At 44.5% G+C, this 22716-nt stretch overlaps 1 protein-coding gene across 5 annotated transcripts in view; it reads left to right on the forward strand.

Annotated features, from left to right (window-relative positions):
- Mak (male germ cell associated kinase) overlaps positions 1-22716 on the forward strand; it is a 49191-nt gene that overhangs the window by 22842 nt on the left and 3633 nt on the right. For 2 of the 5 annotated variants that reach the window (XM_051194385.1, XM_051194384.1), the window contains exons 7-14: positions 1806-1977; positions 2889-3056; positions 5270-5581; positions 8021-8193; positions 10356-10504; positions 16120-16251; positions 19180-19254; positions 21273-21392. In XM_051194385.1, coding sequence (XP_051050342.1) covers positions 1806-1977; positions 2889-3056; positions 5270-5581; positions 8021-8193; positions 10356-10504; positions 16120-16251; positions 19180-19254; positions 21273-21392 — 1301 coding nt within the window. Of the gene's footprint in view, positions 1-1805; positions 1978-2888; positions 3057-5269; positions 5582-8020; positions 8194-10355; positions 10505-13783; positions 14024-16119; positions 16252-19179; positions 19255-21272; positions 21393-22716 lie in introns of those variants that run through there. The other 3 variants (XM_051194386.1, XM_051194387.1, XM_051194388.1) reach the window with 3 other exon arrangements.

Raw genomic sequence — 22716 nt, forward strand, 5'->3', positions numbered from 1 at the left:
AGGGAGACCATCAATCAGGAAGCAGATGCTATTGAGTTGGACCTTGTAGCCATGGAGGGGATGGAGAGTGTGGAATTTTGTGTTCTGAGAAATCAGATGGGGTTTGTAGGAGCTGATAGAAAGCAAAGGGTTTTGGCCCAAGGACCTAAAGCGGTGACTCACCACTGAAAACTGAAGTGATGATCTGGGAGTTTACAGCTGGGCTGGAGACATACGCTTCTGAGAGTCCTCAGTGCTGAGGAAATGGTACAGATGGACAAGAGAGACAGTCTGAGGACTGAGTCTAGATAGCTCAACTGAGTGTCTTGGTTTGTCCAGATCACTCTTAGCCAATGCCATTACCAACTGCTTCACTGAGGTAAGCTGGGGTGGATCTGGAGGACCTCTGCTCTGTGTGTGTGTGTGTGTGTGTGTGTGTGTGTGTGTGTGTGTGTGTGTGACCTCCCTGAAGACTTTACCTGGTGATGTTAGAGACACCTGTGACATGAACTGAGCCTACACCTTGACATGTGGCTAAATATGAAAGATGACTGCAATTTCCCATCTCTCCTTATCCAACATTTTCTCAAAATCATGTGACAAAATTCCTAAGACAGGCATGGTCCTCCTCCAGCTTCTCTGGTCAGGGTGTTGGCAGAAGTGCTTGATACCGCTATCCTCTGGCAGGCACATGGAATATTGATCACCATGCCAGAGCCTTTAAATTGTCAGTTGCAGATGTGTTTAAGTTAAACCAAAGTCAGACAGGAATATGTCATCTTCATCACAGCCTGGATTGGCCTTGCCCTAGACCCTTCCAAGATCATAGCATGCCACATCTGGACATCGGAATTGTCACTCCGGAGCTGTTCAGAGAATAAACCTGTGTTTTCAGTCATTTGAATTGTGGTACTTTGTGACTGTAGCCTTGCAGTGAGGAATACATGCTTTCTGAAGATATTATTTTGAAGGAATTCTCCCATCAACAACAGTTGCAAAAACACTGTTCTTTTACTGAAAAACTGGTACTTTCTGTTTATCAAGAGAAGCAAATGATGAACACACATAAACTACTCTTTGGCATTTGGTTCCTATCACAAGGGGCTATTCATTGGTGACATAATACAGGCCAGAACACATCAGTGTCCCAGATAGTGTCAGTCCACATTTGAAAATTTAGTGAATGGAGAGAGAAACTCTATATACACAGTGGAGTTGTAGGCATCTGTTAAAAAAAGAATGAAATTATGTTGGATTTAGGGAAATGGGTTGAGCTGGAGATCATCCCATTAAGTGATAGAAGCCAGACTCAGGAAGACAACCCCTCCCTAGGAGGAGATCATGAGGATTGGGGAGGATGTTGCAGGCCTCAACATTTGCCTTTGCTCTTGTAAATTAAAAACACTATTGTCTACATAAGGAAGTATAATGATAGCATGGACATTTTCAATCAGATTTTTAGAAAAGGAAAGAAATCCACTACTCAAGGACAATCCTTCCTCTTTCCTTTCCTAACCTGCATGTGGGTACATGAACACCTGATGGTTTTGGCCACTGTTCTTTCTGAATTATTCAGAGTGCTTACCTCCCAGATTATCCATATGAAGATCTACCTCAAGCCATGTGGACATTTCCTCCACATTTGTAGCCAGCCCTGCTAACTGTGGTCAGGAAGTAGGTGGCATGCCAGTCCCTGGCATGCAGAAGGCACTTTGTCCTTGGGTCTTGATGGAAGAAGCTCTGAGCAAGCAGATGACTTCGCCTGTCCATCCACCTGTGACACTATCCGGGAAACACGTTTCCCACATTGTTTTCTGTTTTCACAGGTATCGCGCTCCTGAAGTTTTACTAAGATCTTCAGTGTACAGCTCTCCCATTGATGTGTGGGCCGTGGGAAGTATAATGGCCGAGCTCTATACATTTAGACCACTTTTCCCAGGGACAAGTGAAGTGGATGAAATCTTTAAAATTTGCCAAGTCTTGGGGACTCCCAAGAAAGTAAGTATGCTAGTCTCCGAGCTGTTGTGACCTTTGAGGACCCCTCACGTGCTATCCTGCCTTTTCTTTTTCTGACTCTTTTCTCACTTTAGCAGAAGGATGTAATATTTTCCGTTTCAAATAGCTTTATACGTTAATGGCTTTCTCACAAACGTTTTTAAATGAGGAGCAGTAAGGATTGCAAGAAGTCAGAATCCCCCCAGATTTGAAGGGAGAAAACGTGTTCACTTTTCCTTAAGAAATGTAAGGAAAGAGTCTGCCTACAGCTTAAGTTTGGACTGATGTTTGTGACTCCAAGATAGCCCACTAAGACTGTCCTGTTTGTTCTATAAATGCCCACCCATTTATTAACCCCTAGGACCCTAGACCTTATTTTCTCTTAGTATTTTTCTGGTTTCAATTTCTATCTCTGCTATAATACCAGGTCTACTGAATTCTGAGTACCTCTCCATGGCTATTGCCTTTGGGGTAGACCTTACCATCTGAGATGCAATTAATAGATATAGCACATAATTATAGCCTAATGCAGCCAGCACTGGCCTCTTGGTTGATGGGTAAATGTGGATACTAAGGCATGAAGCTGATGGTCATTCGCCAGCTAAGGTGCTTGGATGTTGAGCTTGCTCTGATGTGTAGGGATCTCCACAGGATGCAGCCTCTTCATAAAGCTCTGTCCTTATTTGTCACTGAGTTGTCACTGAGGCTAAAAACCAGAAAGAGTTTGGTATTTTGAAATCAGTAGATGTGTGCTGGCATCTCAGTTCCATAAAATGTAGTCTGGCATATCATCTGCACATTTATGTATCTGACTCAGAATTGAAGTTGCTCCATGTGAATGGTTTCTATGTCACTCCTGTGTTTTTATATCAATTACAAAAAATCATTTCCTCCTTGTGTATATCCTTAAACAGAGTGATTGGCCAGAAGGATACCAGCTTGCGTCCTCCATGAATTTCCGCTTTCCCCAGTGCATTCCTATAAACCTAAAGACTCTCATTCCCAATGCCAGTAGTGAGGCTATTCAGCTTATGACGGAAATGTTGAGCTGGGATCCAAAGAAACGACCAACCGCAAGCCAGGTGAGACAATTCTCCCAGAACAGCTTTATACATTTGTGAGGGTCTTTAAAGCTTATGTGTGTCTCAGTATATGGATGCACACCACATGTGTACAGTGGCCACAGAGGCCAGAAGAGGGCATGGGGTCCCCTGGAATTGGAGATATAGATCGTTGTGAGCTACCATATAGGGATTGTAGCAGGCTTTTTCTTGAACCACCAACCAGCTCCCAAACCATGACACGGAGACATTATTAGTTCTGAATGCTCAGCCTGATCTTATGCTTGTCCCCTTAGTTCTTATCATTTATTTTAACCTATTTTTCATCATCTACATTTTGCCTCGAGGCTTTTTTTTAAACCTTTCTTCCATGCTCTATGTCCTACTTGTCCTGTTTCTTCTGTGTCTGTCTGTCTGTCTGTCTGTCTGGTGGAGGCTGGCCTGCTGCATCTCCTTTCTTTCTCCTCCATTCTCTCTCTCTCTCTCTCTCTCTCTCTCTCTCTCTCTCTCTCTCTCTCTCTCTCTTCCTGGGATTCTTCCTCCTATTTATTCTCTCTGCCTGCCAGGTCCACCTCTACCTCTACTGCCTAGCAACTGGCTCTTCAGCTTTTTGCTAGAGCAATTGGGTGCCTTAGGCAGGCAAAGTAAAACAGCAACACACCTTTACATAATTAAACAAATGCAGCATAAACAAAAGTAACATCTCCACATAAAGTAATATTCCACAACACAAACAAATGTAACACATTTTCCATAAAGAAATATTCCACAACATAAACAAATGTAACACATCTTTACATAATTAAAGTAATATCCTACTCCACAACAAACAACAGAGGCCTGGAACTAAACCCAGGGCTTCAAAACAAAACAAAAAGGCACTAAGTGCTCTTAACCTCCAACCTCTAAAATGAGTGAAGCTTTTCGATTTTACATTGCAATTACAATTGCAGTTTTACAAAGGCATCAATTCTCAATCCATGTTTTACCAAGACTAATAAGCACTGAAGCCTGAGACACCCTCTATACACAGCAAAGCAATCTGAGGGTGGGCGAGTTTGAAGAGCATCGCAGATGGAGCCAATTCCTGATGGTGTCAGGTGGTCCCAATGAGCCAGAAAGGAGGCCACCACTAAAGATAATCCCAGTGTTAACTGAAATTGGGCAGGTGCCTGTTCTGAGCAGTCACAGTGGGTGGACTTCTTTAGTTGAAGGGCTGGATTCTTGTTCATGGTTAACACCAAGAAATCGGAGAAGCATTAATGGGTTTTAGCCTCAGACTCCCACAAGAGGGCAGCATTGTGACACTTTGTGCCACAGATCTCATGGTGGTTAAAATGTCATCCCTGTATTTGCCAAAGGCTTAGTAACAACCCCCAAAAAGATGATGAATTTTATTATATCCTTTAAATTTAGTATAAATTCCGTGTGAATTTACATCTCCCCCATTTAAAAAAAAATTAACTTAGGTGTTTTCTAAAGACTAGCACCAAAAACAAAAGAGAAAGATTGGCTCAGGCATATCTGATGCCACAGATTAGAGAGAAGTGGCTGGAATGCAGTTGCCCCATGACATAGTAAAATGACCTGTGATGTAATCACCACAGCAACGGTCCTGACATGGGAAGACATCACAAGAGTTTGTGCACATCTACCTAGAAACTAAGCCATTATAACCAACAAAAAAAAAACATTTGTAAACGCTCGATAATCATGATAAGAAAAAAGGTGGCTTTGAAAGCAGAGGCGCCAGTAAGATGGGTTAGCAGGTTAGGGCACTTCTCGGTGGACCTCTAGGAGCCACATGGAGTTATTTATAACTTGGCAAAAAACAGAATCTCAGTGTTTTCAGCTTGCCTATAGTTTATTCTAAAAGATGAGACAAACTCCAAAGGATATGCATGAACCTATGGATTTATCAGTGTGCTTCAGGTATGGAAGGCAGACCTTCTCCTGGGAAGCTTGTCTTCTGGCTTCAGCGTTCTCAGAATTGCCCGATCTTGTATTTCCCACAGGGATCCTGCTCGCTTGGCTTCTCATTTAATGCAGCATTCATGGTTAGCGTGTATGAGGCCACAGGTTCAATACTCAAAACCCCCACCAAGAAAGTCAGTGTTAATTATGAGCAGTATGCCCTATATAAAGGACGCACATGAGTTAAACTTGGAAACAATCTGATCAGATAAACCTTGATGTGATGTGACATTTGGCATGATATTTTCTTGCTTCCCCAGGCATTGAAGCACCCGTATTTTCAAGTCGGTCAGGTATTGGGTCCTTCTGCACACCATCAGGATGCAAAGCAGACTTTAAACAAGCAGCAGCAGCCACTGGAACCAAAGCCATGTTTCTCTGACCGGGATCCTAAGTCTTTGCCAAACATACTTGATCAGCCTGCCGGGCAGCCCCAGCCAAAACTGGGCCACCAACCACTACAGACCATTCAGCCACCACAAAACCCAGCAACCCAGCCCCCTCCAAAGCAGCAGGGCCACCAGAAACCACCACAGACAATGTTCCCAAGTATCATCAAAACCATGCCAACGGTGAGTAGCCAGGAAGGGTGCCTGAGACGGCATGGCCTGGTGCAATCTGGGTTGAAAGTGAACAAAAACCACACACTAAATTGTTGCTGCAGTTCTAACTATGGACTATGTATGGAGCTTGTCTTGAGTGGAAGCCCCTGATTTCCTTGGTTGAGATTTAGCAAGAGATAATTTCCAAAACTAAGAGAATGACATTTGCATGTTGCTGGCTTCTTTTAAGAATTCACAGAAGGAATTGAGCACTCAAAAGCACTGATCCTAAATATTAAAAATTTCCAAAGACTTTCATACCGTTTTTCACTGGTAACATGAGCTGACTGGAAGGTTTTTAAAAAAATATTATCTTAATATATTTTTTTAATTTTTGAGTTTATCATGATTACATTCTTTTCTCTTTCCCTTCCCTCCTTCCAAACCTTGCACATGCTCTTCTTGGTCTCTTTTAAAATCATGGCTTCGAAAAGAAAATAAGTAAGATCATAGCCTCTTTTTCATTATGTGTGTGTGTGTGTGTGTGTTCCCAAATATATAAATATAATCTGTGCAGTCTATACCTGTATGTTTATCTTTTCAAACATTGTACCTAATTCCTGGTCCATCGCCAACACTCACCATCTTTGTAAAAGCCCTCCCATCTCTCACTAATACCAAACCCATCCTAACATACTGCTATTTTCTGTTTCTAGTATTGTATGGAATTTTCCCCTTCCACCAGAGTGCAAGCTCTGTGACATCAGAAATATGTCTGACTTGTTTATCAGAGGCTGGAAGGTGCCCACTATGCAGAGGATTGCTAGTAAATATTTGCTGAATAGGTAAACATCCTCCAGGGTCCAGAAGAGTCTCCATCCATCTCTGAATATTAGAGAGAGACTTCTCTGTGGCGTGTAAGAGAAGGGAGAACATGGTATAGAAGGGAGAATGTGGTTCTCTGTGGCATGTAAGAGAAGAACGTGATATAGATGGGACAACGTGGTCACTCTGTGGTCACTGCCATGACTCAGCTGACAGTGTTCAGCTCCATGTGAAAAGGCAGTCTAGCTGAGGAAGGTCCACACTCAGCTGTGTTGACTCTGTACATCCAGAGCTTTAGATCTTTTAATTCTGTTTGGTTTGGAAAGTGTTCCTCCTGGCAAAATAAATGGTGGTGCAGAGGTTGGCAGGCACCCTCACCTGCCATCACCCATCCAGATGTCACCAGCTCTGTGCACGTGTGAGCCTTTCTTTCAGCATCTTCATGCCCACGGCACGGCCAGCTTTTCTTCCATGCTCCATCCCTTATTCTGAACTGCTTTTGTGGTTTGTTTTGGTTCACATGCCACTTTATCAGCTTATAGGAAACCAGTCTACTGTCTGTCCTAAGCCACAACTTCTTCCGCCTTGCTTTTGTCTGTTAATAGGAACACTGGTCAAAGACAATTAGACTTAAATTTAAAAATTTTAAGACATGCATTTATTTCTTTGGGAAGGGCACTCGTGTGTAGTTTCCAAGGCATCTCACAGGAATCTGTCCTTTCTTTCTATCCTGCAGTCCCTGGAATGGAACTCAGGTTGTCAGAATTTTCAACAAGTGACTTTACATGTAAAGTCATTGCTGTAAGACACGGGGACATGACAGCCTCGAGGTACTCCACGAGGCTATTTCCACTTACTGAGAAGGGCAGGAAGGCTCACAGCTGAGTCTCCGTTTTCTAGACTCTTTCCATCTATGAAAGGTCAACCCAGAATCTGACTTCTGGTACTCAGTGGCAGTTAGTTTTCTGTGTCAGTGTGACACAATCTAAAGTCACCTGGGATGAGAGTCTCAGTTGAGGGACTGCCTAGATCAGGTTGGCCTGTGTGTATGTCTAGGGAGAATTATCTTCGTTGTATTCATCAATGCAGGAAAAGCCATCCTGAAACTGGGTGGCACTATTGCTTGGTTTGGGGTCCTGTACTGCATTGAAAAAGAGGAAGCAAGCCCATGGGTGTACATGTATTTCTTCTCTTTCTGTTTCTGACTGGATGCAGCTAGCTGCTTCAAGTGCCTGTTGCCTTTTTCTCTATTGGAGGTAGGGCGGGGAGTACCAGGTAGCTGGATTGGATCTGGGCCCCTGTGCATGCTACAAATGTGCCAACCTTTATCCCCATCCTCTTTACAGTACCTTGTCTACGTTTACATATGCTTAGATACACATGTAGTAACCATCCCCCTACAGTTAGCAACAGTATTCAATACTAGCACTGATGGGCTAGAGCATCTAAGTTCTTGTAAGTACATTCTACGATGTCTCATGATACCAGTTACCTGTGGATGCATTTCTCAGAACATGCCCCGTCATTAAGTAACACCTAATTGTAAAGGGAAGGATAGTTGAGGATTGAGACACTTGCTGTCTAATTGCTTGTGAAAATCTTAGATAATTTAGGACTCTGGTGGCTGATCCTTTTTCACCACAGAAGCCCGTCAGCACACTGGGCCATAAAGGAGCTCGAAGACGCTGGGGCCAGACAGTCTTCAAGTCTGGAGACAGCTGTGACAACTCTGAGGACTGTGACTTTGGAGCCTCCCATTCCAAGAAGCCAAGCATGGGTGCCTTCAAGGAAAAGAAGAAGAAGGAGTCTCCGTTTCGGTAAGATTGCACATCCAACAGGGAAATGTATTTTACCATGTGACAATTTTACTTCACCCGTTAAATACGACCACAAAGATTTGACCACAAAGATTTATTCGTACCTCCAGCAAGGTGACTTTTCACAGTAATGAATTAGCGGTGTGTGTTGTGTACATGTGTGTGTAGGGCAAAGTTCTTGCTCAGCCTTTATGTTGTGCTTGTGATTGTTTTGTTTGTTTGGTTTTTGTTGTTTTGTTTTTGAGACAGAGTCTAGCTATGTTGCCCAGTCGGGACTCAAATACGTAGACTGGAATAGTCCTCCCACCCTATCTCCTGAGTAGCTCGGACCATGGGTGCAAGCCAGCCACACCCAGCTCACGCCAGTGACATGTGAACATCTTTATTCCCACCTAAAGTTCCCATCTCTGTGTGCAGAATGCAGAGCATCGCATGCAGAGTTAATGGTTTTCTCTGACGATGTTAAGGGTTAATAGATTTCTTCCTGATAAAACATTGGAAAATCATTTTCTGGGCCTTTCCTGGAAGTTCTGTATCCAGCAGGTCCTTGTCTTCAGGAATTAGGGCGTCATCCATGCATTACTTGGCTCTGATTAGAGTAGGCTAAATTTTGATGCTGAATATCTTGGGAACATACTTTCATTTTCTTTTCTCCTTGGAACAGAAACAGTAAGGACAGCCATGTCACAAGTCAGAGAAATGCTGGTATTGCGTAGTGCAGACTTCTTCACTTTGCAGCTTGTCTACCTCTGATCTCACACACACACACACACACACACACACACACACACACACACACACACACGGTTGGGTCATTCCTCTGAAGACACACAAAAACTGTTGAGGGTGCACATGCATGGCTCCTAGTCTAGACTCCACAATTTTTTCCTGCAGCACTTGAACTTGAGGAGAGCCCCATTCAATCCCACTAGTCAGGAGCCACACTACTCTGCCACCTTGGGTTTTGTGTGGTCCTCGGATACAATTCTGAGGTGCTAAACCAAGGCAGAAGTGAGAAGCCCAGCATAGGCAGCTCCAGAGGCTCTGCTGGGAGCCGTACACACCGGTGTGTACCCTTCTTCTAAGGAGAAACCTATAGGGCATTTTGCTGACTCCTGTAGTCCCAGCTCCTCTGGAGTCTGAGGAAGAAAGATACAAAAGTTCAAGGCCAGCCTGGATTGTACAGTTGATACATGGTCTCAACAAAGAAACAAAACAACAAAAACACCCATAAAAAGCAGGCCAAAATAATAACAACAAAACCAACAAAAATAAGCATGATGACACATACCTATAACTCCAGCATTTGGGAAGTGGGACAAGGGGATCAGGGATCAGAACTTCAAGGCCACTTACCTACATCGTGAGTTCAAAAAGCCACATCTTAAAATAACAACATACAGAGGCAGGCAGAGGAGAGAGAGAGACAGAGGTAGAAGAGAGAGAGAGAGAAAGAGACAGAGGAGAAAGAGACAGAGACAGAGAGACAGAGACAGAGGTAGAGGAGAGAGAAAGAGACAGAGGAGAGAGAGACAGTGACAGAGACAGAGAGAACAAGTCTCCATGTAGCACATGCTGTAATTCCAGCTACTCCAGAGAATAAGGACCACAAGTTCAGGGCCAACCTGGGGCATCTTGCTTCCAAATGAGAAAGGATCTGTAGCTCAGTGTACAGTGTTTGCCTTGTGTGTACAAGAGCCTGAGTTCAGTCCCCTGGGAGAGGTGGGTGGAGGACAAAGCATGAGTAGAACTTCCATAAGTAGGAAAACTATAGTGGAATAAGAGGGAAAGAACCCAGAAATGGTGATCCATCCCCTATAAAAACAGTGCTACCTGTGTGTAGAGCTCCCCCAGAGTGGGCAGCCAGGGTCCTGCCAGAAGCAACCTTCTTAGACAGAAATGACTTTAGTAGCAGGCAGAGATGGCCATGGCTGCCATGTGGCCTTCCAACACTATGAATCCATGACTGCAGCAATTCCTGAAGAGGCAAACTGGATTGCAAACCTGCTATAAAGGTTCTGCCACATCTTGTCCAATGTCAGAAATGGCCCTGTGCTGGAAGAGATGGAGGGGGTTATCACTTAGCAATCCTGACAGCAAAAGGAGATGGGGGAGGACCACGGCTTCCAAGCTGTGACTGGTGTGTTGTGCTGATTCTCAAGGTTTCCAGAGTCCGGACCCCCAGGCTCCACCCACTCCAAGGGGGAAAACAGAAGTTTACATGCTGCTGTTTCCTTAAAGTCCGATACAAACTTGTCAACTGCATCCACAGCTAAGCAGTACTATTTGAAACAATCAAGATACCTTCCAGGTAAGTAGAGAAAATCTACCACATAACAACGAGTGTTGTTGGCACACACCTTTAATCCCAGCACTCGGGAGGCAGAGGCAGGTGGATCTCTTGACTTCTAGGCCAGCCTGGTCTACAAAGCTATACAGAGAAACCCTGTCTCAAAATATCATATACATAATTCCAGTACTTAGAAGGTGGAAGTAGGAGGATTAGGAGTTCCAGGCTAACCTAAACTATCTGTTACCCTGGTTCAAAACAACAAAAATGTTTAATGTTAATCAGAGTCTCGATAGGGCAAAGTGCCTTGGTGTCTCTGAAGAGAGGGCCCCAGAGAAGGAGAAAGCAGAGCCCCAGGACTCTGAGGCAGCTGTGCCTGTTGCCGTGAGCTTCCTGTGTCAGCAACTAATGAAGTAAGTCTGTTCAAGAAATACAGAGCAGGGAGCTGGGAAATAGCTCAGCGGCAGTACACTCACCTAACATGCACAGGCCCAGCTCCCATCCCCGGCACCATTAGGAAGAAAGGAATAAAGGAAGGAAGGAAGGAAGGAAGGAAGGGAGGGAGGGAGGGGGGAAGGGAGGGAGGGAGGAAGGAAGGAAGGAAGGCAGGGCTTCCCCAAAGCCTCTCCGACCAAATCTGCCCATTTATTTAGTATTTGTTCAATTTTATTAGAGCAGTTGGACACCCTCAGTCACAAATTTTTACAAAACACACACACACACACACACACACACACACACACACACAAACCCACTGTTTCCTAAACTATGTGCTGTGTGTGTTTGCAAGCTTCTTCTGGCTGCTGGGAAGAACAGGCTAGAGGCTTCCATAGATGGGGACTATGGAGATGGTTTTGCTTGTGTGCACAGCAGAGGCTGTTGTCATTTAAAAAGCTGTGCCGGAGAGAAAGAGACCATGTGACTGAGTTCATGCTGAAGGGGTTTTATTGGGGGAAAGGGAATGGGAAAAGGAGGGAGTGGAGGGGGAGAGCAGCCTCTGGGGACAGGGGCCGCAGAGAAGAAAAGAGAGGCGTGGGGCGGGCAGAGAAGCAGAGAGAGAGAGAGAGAGAGAGAGAGAGAGAGAGAGAGAGAGAGAGAGAGATGGGAGGTGGGCGGGGCCCTTTTAAAAGGGAACGTAGTGAATGTGTACAGGAGGTGCTCTTAGTGGCTGCAGCTAAGGACAGATCCTGTCAGAACCCAAAGGGCAGGCCAGTACACATACATGAATACTAACCTTCGTCCCTTTCTATTTATTATAAACAGGTAAGGAGTTAGAGTGGGGTAGCATGTGAGACAGGGATGAGGATGCTGTGTTCTCAAGGCTACTTGCTGCTGGCCTGGGGGGGGGCATTGTTTATCTTTGGGAGGGAGACACAGGAAAGCTGGGGTGCTGGCCATGTCCTGGAATGGCTGGCTGTTTCACTTCACTGCCCAGGCTCTGTGGGACCGTCAGGCACTGCCTGGACCTGGCAAAATGCAGTTCTTGGTGAATCCGAATCAACTCCCTAGGGCTTAAAGCACCTGGTCCTTTCCCATCACCACAGCATCACCTGGGCATGTTTGGCAGGCTTGTGTCTCCAGCTCTATGGCCAACAGCTGGTAGTCCTGCTACGGTAGCTGATTAAGAATGGTCAGTGGGTCTCCAAAAAACAGCCCAGTGGGAGCAAGGGGGTACAGACGATGACACAGCTCCCATGAGTGATGCAGAGAAGAAAGGCCCAAGGGTCTGCAGTTCCTATCATACGAGGGATTCAGAGAGGATCAATTTTGAGACGACACAGGCCACTCAGTGAATCGTCATGCAAAGGGTGGGGGCCAAGGGCTCTGAGCCCAAGAGAAACATAGTCACCTGGTACCAGAACTTCAAGAAAAGCCAGAAGGTGAGAAGACCATGCTGGAGAAATGAACCCTCACATCCAGGGGAATGGGCCAGAGACCCAATTGCCAATATGGAACAGAAGGCAAAGCCATTAGCAAGTGAGAAGGCAGATTTGTTGCAGGTGGAAGAGAGGATCTACTGAGGTTGGAGCAGGTGGGTAGAGTCCCAGCGTGAAGTGATTAGAAAGCGCTGGAAAGCAGAGTTTTGGTAGGCATAGTCCCCATGAGTGAGGCAGAACAAGACCCAATTGCCCTAGGAGCCTATTAGTTCTGTGCCCTTTGCAGTTCCTGTGTTAGCCCCTCTTGATCCATTTTAACACATGGTACAGAACGGGCTCCCTATTCCCCTCTCCACCACTCTGTCCTTGCTGTCTCAGAACTGGGCATCCCTTAGCTCTCTCCCTGGTTAGACGTTGGATCACCCAGGAGCACACCACCAAACCTGGGTGGGATCGTGGTTTAGCTTAAAATTGCTGTTCTCAATATTAGTGTGATTTTTAGAGTGTGTGCGCACACACACAGGTCAGGGGATGCCTTGTGGGTTCTCTCCTACCATGAGGACTAGGCTAGATCAACATTAGCTCTCCCGGCTTTACCTTCAGCAGCTTTCTTTACCCACTGAGCCAATCTTGATGGACAAAAATTGCTTTTTTTTTTTTCTAAAGGAGAGACTTTATTGCCTCAGTTATCGACCTTCTGGAGACCATATTCTTCTAAACAGTTTGGCACTACTAATTATCCAATGAATTATAAGTGTCATCCTCCATATTAGACTGTAAAAGCCAAGGAAACTGGTCTGTCATAGTCACCACGTTCACCTTGTCCACCGCTTGGCACATGGCATGTATTCAACCAACATTTGCTAACTGACTTTTTTTTAAAAGATATGTATTTTGTTTATTATATATATATATACACATATATATATACATATATATAATGTTCTGCCTGCATGTGTGCATACAGGCCAGAAGAGGGCGCCATGTCTCATTACAGATGATTGTGAGCCACCATGTGGTTGCTGGGAATTGAACTCAGAACCTCTAGAAAAGCAGCCACTGCTCTTAACCTCTGAGCCATCTCTCCAGCCCTCTTAACTGACTTCATAAAATATCACTGAGGCAAGAAATCATTATGAAATGATGTATTGTATCATTAGCATATCAAACTATATTTCTGCCTCTTCCTAGTCGATGCATAGATAACCAGGCAAGGCTCATCCACTCATAATTTACAATTCTAGCCTGTATCTATCTTAAGAACTTGAATTAAAACAGCTAACTTCATTAGTGGATGTGTTCACTTTAAGAAAAGTACCTGCCTAGGGCTACTGAAGTCAAGGAGGAGAACACAAAAATCACCACTTCCTTAAACCAGCATGATCTCTAATTACACTCTACATATTTGCCTTTATACCTACAGATAAGTGTAGCCCTCACCCCTCATCAAGGAAACCTGTTGGCAACAGACAGAGACCACTACAGAAAACCACAACCAGTCAAAATGCAGAGATGTGGAGTTCCATCCCAATGGATACACCTACAACACAACTCCCACACTACAGCTCAGGGAACACTGTGGAAATTCGGGTGGAAAGACTCTAAGAGCCAGAGAATCAGGGAGCTTGTTTTGAGATTGTCAGAAGCTATGCCCACAAAGTCTCACCAACCTGACAGCCTAACCATGTACTGAACAAGGACAATTGACTTGCCAAAAGTGGGTAGGAGGCAAGTAAAACACCACGAGGCCTCAACCAAAGAGGTACTAGAATGCTGAGAGTAGGAGAAATCGTCCTCTCCAGGGAATAGCACACCAATTGGTTACACAATACCAAATGGTCAGCCCTGAAAACACACAAGTAACATTATAGGAACTGAGCCGGTTATATTTAGGAACACACACATACATGTACATAAATGCATGTAACAATTAATGAAAAAAAGAGGCCTTGAATTTGGAAGAGTACTGAATGGAATATTAGGGAGTGGGGAAATGATGTAATTATAATACCAAAAATAAAAGGAAAAGAAAAACAAACCTGTTGGCTCTTTTTTCTGAAGCCTAGAGTAAAATTCTAGATGGTTCAAGGCATCCTACAGGCTGTAAAATGCAGTTTAGTCAGAGTGCCATTTGTTTCTTGTTTAAATTATTTTAATATTGGAATACACAAAAAATTTAAATATATAAATAGAAAGGTTTTTCTTTGTTTTGGTATTGAGTTTTGTTTTGTTTGGGGTTTGGTTTGGTTTTCAAGATAAAGTTCCTCTGTGTAACAGCCATAGCTGTCCCAGAATTCTTAGAAGACCAGGCTAGTCTGGAACTCACTGAGATCCACCAACCTCTGCCTCCCAAGTGCTGGGATTAAAGGCGTGAGCCACCATCTCGACTGGCTGAGTAAACTTTTCAATGGAAGAAATTGTATACGATTGCACTTGCCTTTTTAGTTTCAGTTTTTAAGTTAGTATAAAAACGTAATGGGTTTAGCTATGACATCGTCATACATGTCCAAAGCTGACCTCGCTCAGACTTGCTCTTTCCTACCCTTTCCTTGCTACTGACCCCTCCTGCCAGCCCTGTCCTTTCCATCAAATGCCCCTCCCCCTTTCATGTACTAACTGCATCATCTTTGTCAACTATCTGCCCATTGTCACTCCACTTGTAAATGCTCCTTCAGAAGCTGGATCCACAGGGCTTACTCCTATAAGGCAGGGAAGCTATTTACTCAACTGGTGCTTCCTCAGAGAACCAGCAATGGGATCATCCAGCTCTGTAGTTCTGGTTTCAAAAGAAACACTATTTATGTCTCATATGCATGAAGTCTTCCTAAGGAAGTCAGCATGGGATTAGGGAAGCTCAGCCTACCAGGGAACAGTTCTAACTGCATCAGTGATGGTATTGGTATTAGCTGATTACATCTCCAGCATGTAACCCACAGGCTCAGAGCATTACAGCTGCCAGCATCCCAGTTCAGCTGAGGAATCATCTCTCAAAAGCAAGCAAACTAGGACATGTTCAGACTTTTTATAAACAAGTTGCAAAGGCTCCCTTTGACCACTAGTGCAAAGCCCAAGACAGAACTGACATGTCAGACTTCAGAGAAACAGAATAAAACCATCCTCCTTGGTTGGTTGGTTGGTGATGGAGCACACCTTTAATCCTAGCACTTGGAAGGCAGAGGCAGGTGGATCTCTGTAAATTCAAGGCCAGCCTGGTCTATAGATCGAGTCCTGGGACAGCCAGTGCCAAAAAACAAAACTCCTCTTCCTCCCAAGTGCACCTTCAGCACCTCTTCAGCCCCAGGTAATGAGCTGTAGGCATCAGCTATCTCCTGTACTAAGAACTTCTTAGGTTTCACTGAGTGCCAGCCAGGTCACGTCTTTCTTCCCCGTTATGCTCACTGTTCACTGAGGGTCTGGCCCAAGTATGCATTTGAAGCAAGTGAGGGACATGGAACCATCATGGTTTTGCAGGAAAACGTTCCTCCTTGTTTTTTATGAGGTGTTTCATGGGAATGTCAAGTGTTTATTGCTATTTATATTACAGGTGGTGAAGTGTGTGTTGTCAGTATTCCAGGTCTGTGCAGAGGGCTCAGAGTCAAGATAGAGTTCACTAAAAAATGCAAACATTGGCTGTGCCTCAACCCACCTTTATCCCTGGCCTCCTGTCCCCAGGATGTCTAGGCTGTGATTAAACATACATATGCCTTCAAGTTCACATTCACCCTCTAACCTTGAAAATGACTGCTTTCTTCTTCTTAGGTGTGAATCCCAAGAACGTGTCTTTGGTAGCCGGTGGCAAGGATATAAACTCACACGCTTGGAGTAATCAACTATTTCCTAAGTCGTTGGGATCCATGGGGGCAGAACTTGCTTTCAAGAGGAATAATGCAGGTAACAGATACATGCCACCTAGCAATGTCCAGTGTTTGGTTGTAAATATACCATGGGCATCATTGTCCAGTGGAGATCTGTGTGATCCTGGAGGAGAAGCCAGTATGCAAAATTATCCAAATAATCCTTGAGCATAGATAATTTTCAGTTCACCAGCCCTCATCCAGGGTCCTTCCTAAGTGACTCTGCTTTATTACCAGACATCCTTTAGTTCTAATACTTCATAAACAGAAAAGGCCTCTCACTGACTAACTTGAATAAAATTGTCCAAGGTGCCTGTCAAAGGGACAGTTAGGTATGTTGGAAAAGGAGGTGACCCTCATGAACAGGGAGCCAATCCTTGTGAAAGTTGGTGGCTGCTGGGAAGACCCAGAGTTTGAGGTCATCCTGGGCTACACAGAGGTAGCCAGAGACTACATTACTTCATCCCCCAAAGTCAAGGGGTTTCTGGTTTTTAACATTTAGAAAATGAAAAGAGGACCACATTGAACTGTTTGCTGACAATGAATTAAAAGCCATTGTCATAGATCATTACATAGTTATGGAGTGTGGAGAATAGTAACAAAATGATTCTCAGCAAAGTAGTCACATCAACAAGGTTTCCCCAGGCTTCTGTCTGCAAGAGTGAAAATTAAGACAAGAGAAGAGAGCTACGGCTGAGCCCCCACCTGCTCCTCTAACAAACACTCACTTGCAGGAACATGACCACTTGAAAGAGCACACTTCATTCAACTGTGCTCCCAACAATACTTACCATCCTTCCAAGCCTAGTAATCAAAACGTGTAGTATTACCTTTTTAATTAGTTATATGCAATGAATCATTATAATTTAACAATATGGGGAAACAAATTTACTATGATTACAGAACTCTATACATTCTTTCTCACATACATAATTTTTGAGTGATGGGTTTATACTTTTAAGCTAAAAGTTCTATTTGGATAAATCCAGAAGCTAAAGTATGAATTAGAGATAAGGGATGAATGTGAAATTTTCACCCATGAAAACGTACTAGCTCTCCGTGTGCTTTTCCATCAGTGCTGACAAATTTTTACTCATTATGACATTTAGATTCCATTTAAAAGGGAGATAAAATTGGATTCATAATGTCCATGATGATTTAGATATCAACTGAAAAGTGTGTGGAGTACTGAGTTCTTAAAAATGTGAGTACTAGCTGGGCATTGGTGGTGCACGCCTTTAGTCCCAGCACTCAGGAGGCAGAGAGAGGCAGAGCTCTGTGAATTTGAGGCCAGCTTGGTCTACAAAGCTAGTTCCAAGAGAGTCTCTAAAGCAACACAGAGAAACCCTGTCTCAAAAAACAAACAAATGTGAGTAGTACTGGTGTCTCAGTTTGGGTTCCTATTGCTGTAAGAGACACCATGACCACAACAGCTCTTATAAAGGAAAACATGTAATTGGGTGGCTTACATCTTCAGAAGTTCAGTCTATTATTTTCATGGCAAGGAGCATGGCAGTGTGCAAGCAGACGTGGTGCTGGCTGCATCATGATATGCAGGCATCAGGAAGTGCACTGAGACACTGGGAGCAGCTTGAGCATTGGAGACCTCAAAGCCAGCCTCCACAGCCACACACTTCCAAAAAGGCCACACCTACTCCAACAAAGCCACACCTCCTAATAGTGCCTCTCTTTTGGGAGATTTTCTCTGTCCAGTCTCAGCCCCATCAGACTGGTTTCTCTCCACCCAATCAATCCCCACAGCCACTATGAAATAGCCATCCTGAGACTTAATATCTATTTATAATTGTTTGGTCATTGGTTTAGGCTCCTTACTAGCTCTTTCTTAATTGTTAACTACAACTATTAATCTGTGTATCTTCACATGGCCTGGCCACCCTACCTTCCTGGCAGCTACATGACATCTCCCTGACTTTGCCTACTACCTTTCTCTGTCCCTGTTCAGATTTCCCATCTGCCTAAATCTGGCCTGTCCATTGGCTGAAACAGCTTTATTCATCAGCCAATAAGAAAAACATATATTCACAAAATACAAAAGGGCATCCTCTGTAACCACTCGATATGAGCCAATGGGGGCCAATTACATTCAAACCACCACAGCTGGTCAGAAGAGTTTGATGGTGGTTACAGCATGTCACAGTCTTATCAACTGATGTCGTATCAACACCCCACACTTGTTTACATGAAACCCAGCTGTCAACCATGGCTGGGAAAACAAATTCAGGTTGCCCTGGGTAACATGTTCCAATTTAAAAGTGGTTACAGAAGAAATTCACAATTCAAGACATTTGCCAAATACATTGGTGGGATGTTGTGTGTGTGTGTTTGTGTTTGCAATAGGTCTCACATGTTATTGATGACAACTTAGCTTTTGGGTTGGTAGACATTCATGACGGTAAGAATGTGTTTTATGGGTTTTGTTATGTTCAAAGGATTAGGTCAGACACAGGATGGGCAATAAATGGCTTGTAAATGGACTAAAAAGAGACAAAAGATTATGTGCTCTGGATTGTAATGTTCTAACTCTCCATAATCTAGACATTCTAGCCAATCATCCTTCATTGACATGGGTGTGGTTTGGGCTTCAAGTTTGGGGGTAACTTTAGTTTACAGACTTGTCACAAGTTCTTTAGCCCCTCTAAGAACTCAGCTTGCCCATTTAACAAGGCTGGAGCACCAGACTACACCTCTGCAGTCCATGTCTCTCATCTCAGCTATTTCAAACTAATATTTCCAGAGTCTATGAGTTCTACAGATCGGTTCACATGATGATGCCATATTTGAGTGTTGTAAGTTACAGTCGGCACCCCAGGGAAGCTGTGACAGCACGCGGAAACATTTCTCATTGCAGAGTTCTTTTCTGGATCTCTCCACTAACATCTAACCAATTTTCCCTCTGCTCTCTTAACACTTTCCTTGCGGCTTTCTCTCACCCACCTTCTTTTAGAAGAAAGCATAATTAAACCGATTGAAAAACTGTCATGCACTGAAAAGTCTGCTGAGAAGCTAGAGGACCCACAAGGTAATTAATTCCTGGGCACTGTACGTAGATGAGCCGATTGCTTTCACCGGACACTTCTCTTCTCAGCCTCAGCCCCAATCCTCCCTCAGAAGGCCAGGGTGACCTGCTCCAGGGTCAGGTCAGGGCTGAAAGGAAGAACAGCTTTTGTGAGCCGTCCAGAGCGCCTTCCTTCCTTCCTTCCTTCCTTCCTTCCTTCCTTCCTTCCTTCCTTCCTTTCAAAATGCTCTATGCTTGCTTTTCTAATTATGCCATCAATTAGTTATGGCAACTTCTGAAAATCACACAAGCCACTCCATTGAAAGTAAAGAGTAGTTTGTTTTGTCATCGATATTCCAAGGATTTTGAAAACCGTTCTGACGTTTTCTTTTTTACACATTCACAATCATTGCAAAGAAAGCGGATGTTAATGGCAATGGTGGATTTGGGGGGGGGGTTGACCATAGTGATTTTCACAACAATGCCAGTGACTAGCTTCTGGCCTAAAATGTCCCAGTCTAACACACACAAAACCGTGCAGCAAACACAAAGCTCACATAAATAGGCCAAAATACTTTTAAGGATTGTTTGCCAGGTCCTTTTTATTCTTAGTAAAGTCTTCTGGCAATAAGACAGCAGTGGATTGCTGCCTAGTGCATGCTTCTAGTATCTGCCTTGTTCCCAGATAGCTACTGCTTTTATTTTCAGTTAGTTATTTAAGCCAGTCTCTCCATCTATAGGATGGAAGGGATACTGTTTACTTAGCTATCATTTCATAGCTATGCCTGGTGGTTGTGTCATCCAGTGGTTACTGCATTTGCCCTGGTGAAGAGGGGGTGAGCAAGGGATACACCCAGAAGTGACTACTGGATACGAGCATGACTTTGAACTTTTTTCCAAGTCTTTCGAGGCTTTGGGGGATATAGTTCAACTTGCCTAACATACTCGAAAGCTGCAGGTTCAAGCCCCAGTGTCTCATAAGCCAGGTGTAGTGACACACACCTGTATGTAATGCCTGCACTCAGGAGAGTAGAAGCAGGGGGATCAGAAGTTCAAGGTCATGCTCAGCGACAGAGGATCAGGGAAGCCTTTTGAAGAAACAGGATGGGTGAATGAGTCACAGTGAGTACTGGAGGTAAGAAAGCTGATCAGTACAGGATGCTGTACTTGCATAAATGCGTTAGTGTTAAAAAGTTGTACAGATGTAACAGACACAGGATGACACATCCTTTGGACATCACTCATCTCCAAGCCAACTCCCTCTTCCTGACCCGAGTACCCATCCTCCTCTACACCTCCTTCCCCGAACCCTGATTCTCCTCGATATTGCTCTCTAATGCATGCCATCCAGTCACCTAGGTAACAAACACAGAGGCTCTATCTCCCTCTCCTGCCTCCCCTTATCCCATCCTCCTAGCTCCCCCCCACACACACACACACTATAAACCCACCTGGTTCTCTTCTCCAGCCCAATATGACTGCTTGCTTCCTACCTACTCTCTCATTTCCAAAATAGCAGTGGCATCATGCCTGGGCTCTGCCTTTAGATCCCCCAATCAACCTGTCCTTCAGACTGATCTTTGCTAACAGTGATGACGGTGAGATTGAATGTGAAGTATTTACTGGCTGCCTGCTTCTATGAAAGAGCTTTCCTATATATTCAGAACCTAAAACACTATAAAATATGTTCACAAAGAAAAGGTAGTGTGGACTCCTGGGGCACACACACACACACACACACACACACACACACACACACACACACAAAGAACTGGTGTCATACAAAGCCTAGTGTGTTCAGGTTTTTTACTAAATGTAGGAGTTCAACCAAGTCATTCACTGCCAGAACCACAGGGTTATCAAAATAGTGCTCCCACGACGTTCCAGAGACTGAGTGAGAGTTTCTGTGATGGGCATAACATGGTCCCTAGAATACAGCCGCTCATAAAACAGCACTTTCAAATAAGAAGGGTAGTAGTCAAAGTCACTCTTCAGCACCTTAAAAGCCTCCTTCTGACCCAACCCCCCTGATGCATCGGCAGGAAACCTTGGAGGCTACACCACTTACAGCCAGACAGGATACATGCCTTCCTTTCTCAAGAAAGAAGTGGGGTCAGCTGGCCAGAGGATCCACTTGGCACCTCTTGGTGCGACGGCTTCGGGTAAGAGCGATCTCCTGCTACAGTCTGAGATTTCGTACTGGAAGAGGCTTGCCCTTCTGAGATTATGAGGTCCATTTTCTCGAGTGAAGACGCTTAAATTAGTCTCACATTATTAACACTTCTAAGTGGTTCCCCTCCCACGGTGGTGTCTGCCAAGTGCTTGGCCCCAGAATAGACCCCAAGGAGCATCAGCATTGAGAAAGGAAGGCACAGAGCCCTGTGAGGAGAGGTAGAGAGGGAAAGGGGGATGGGGGCTCAGCCAGTGAGGCAGAGGAGCCGGAAGTGCCCAGCGCTGCCCTGGGAATATGGCTACCTAGTGGACAGCAGCAGTACACAGCCGCAGCTGCTTCAGTGACTCGAGACAGGCTGTGACACAAATACAGTTTGTTCACATAGTGATACCAAGGCCATTCTAGAGTGAGCGGCACAGTTACCGTCTGACCCACGCTCATGCTCCCCGATGAAGGGAGAACCTCCTCCTGGGCCTGAGGGAAGACACACACTAGCTGCTCCCTTCCTAAGAGATGTGTGAGGATGCGTTCCTCAGACCTTTCTGCCTGGTGCTCGGCATAAAGTAAAATCTTAACAAGTGTGGTTTATTTGTGAGTTACCGGGCAGTTGCGGGCGGGGGGGGGGGGCTGTTTAAGAGCCAGGATTCAAGACACAGTTTCTCCCCACCCCACCCCACCTTTGTTAAAATAAGCAATATCAGATGGAAGGTAGTTGTTCCCTCCACCTCTGAGGTCATGGTTAATTGGGATCTAACAGCACAGGGCATGAAAAGCATATGCTGAAATAAAGGGTGACAAGTGGTTATTTGCCTCAAATTCTAGTACGTGGGAGTAGAGTCAGAATCCCTGGCCGTCCCCGGGCTGAATAGTAAGGCAGAAGAGAGAGATAGGACATGTTGTTCTGAGCTTCCTGGATTTGGTGATGAAAAGCATTCTCTAAATTATTTTAATTTAAAATAGACCCTCAGTGACGCTCCTAAAATAAACAGTAAGGCAAATTATCAAGAGTTTGGCTTGGGGTTCCTTGTTATTTACAAGTCCAAAATGCTCTCCCCACTGTCCCACCAGGGCCTTACACTGAGATGACTGCTTGGATGTGCCCACCTTTTACAGGACAAACATCTGAGGCAGCTGGAAAGGGAGAAAGCAGGGGCAATGGGCCGCTTTTACCTGTTCCCACAGTAGGCTGCTTAACGGTACTCATGTGCTGTATCGGTCCTAAAAAATGGTTGTGCCAATGCCTTTCTTCTAAAAAATATACACCCATGTAGGCAAGCACACTCATTGTATACAACGCGGATTCTAGGAAGCCT

The sequence above is a fragment of the Phodopus roborovskii genome, unplaced genomic scaffold (genome assembly GCF_943737965.1).
Source record: "Phodopus roborovskii unplaced genomic scaffold, PHOROB, whole genome shotgun sequence".
NCBI lineage: Eukaryota > Metazoa > Chordata > Mammalia > Rodentia > Cricetidae > Phodopus > Phodopus roborovskii.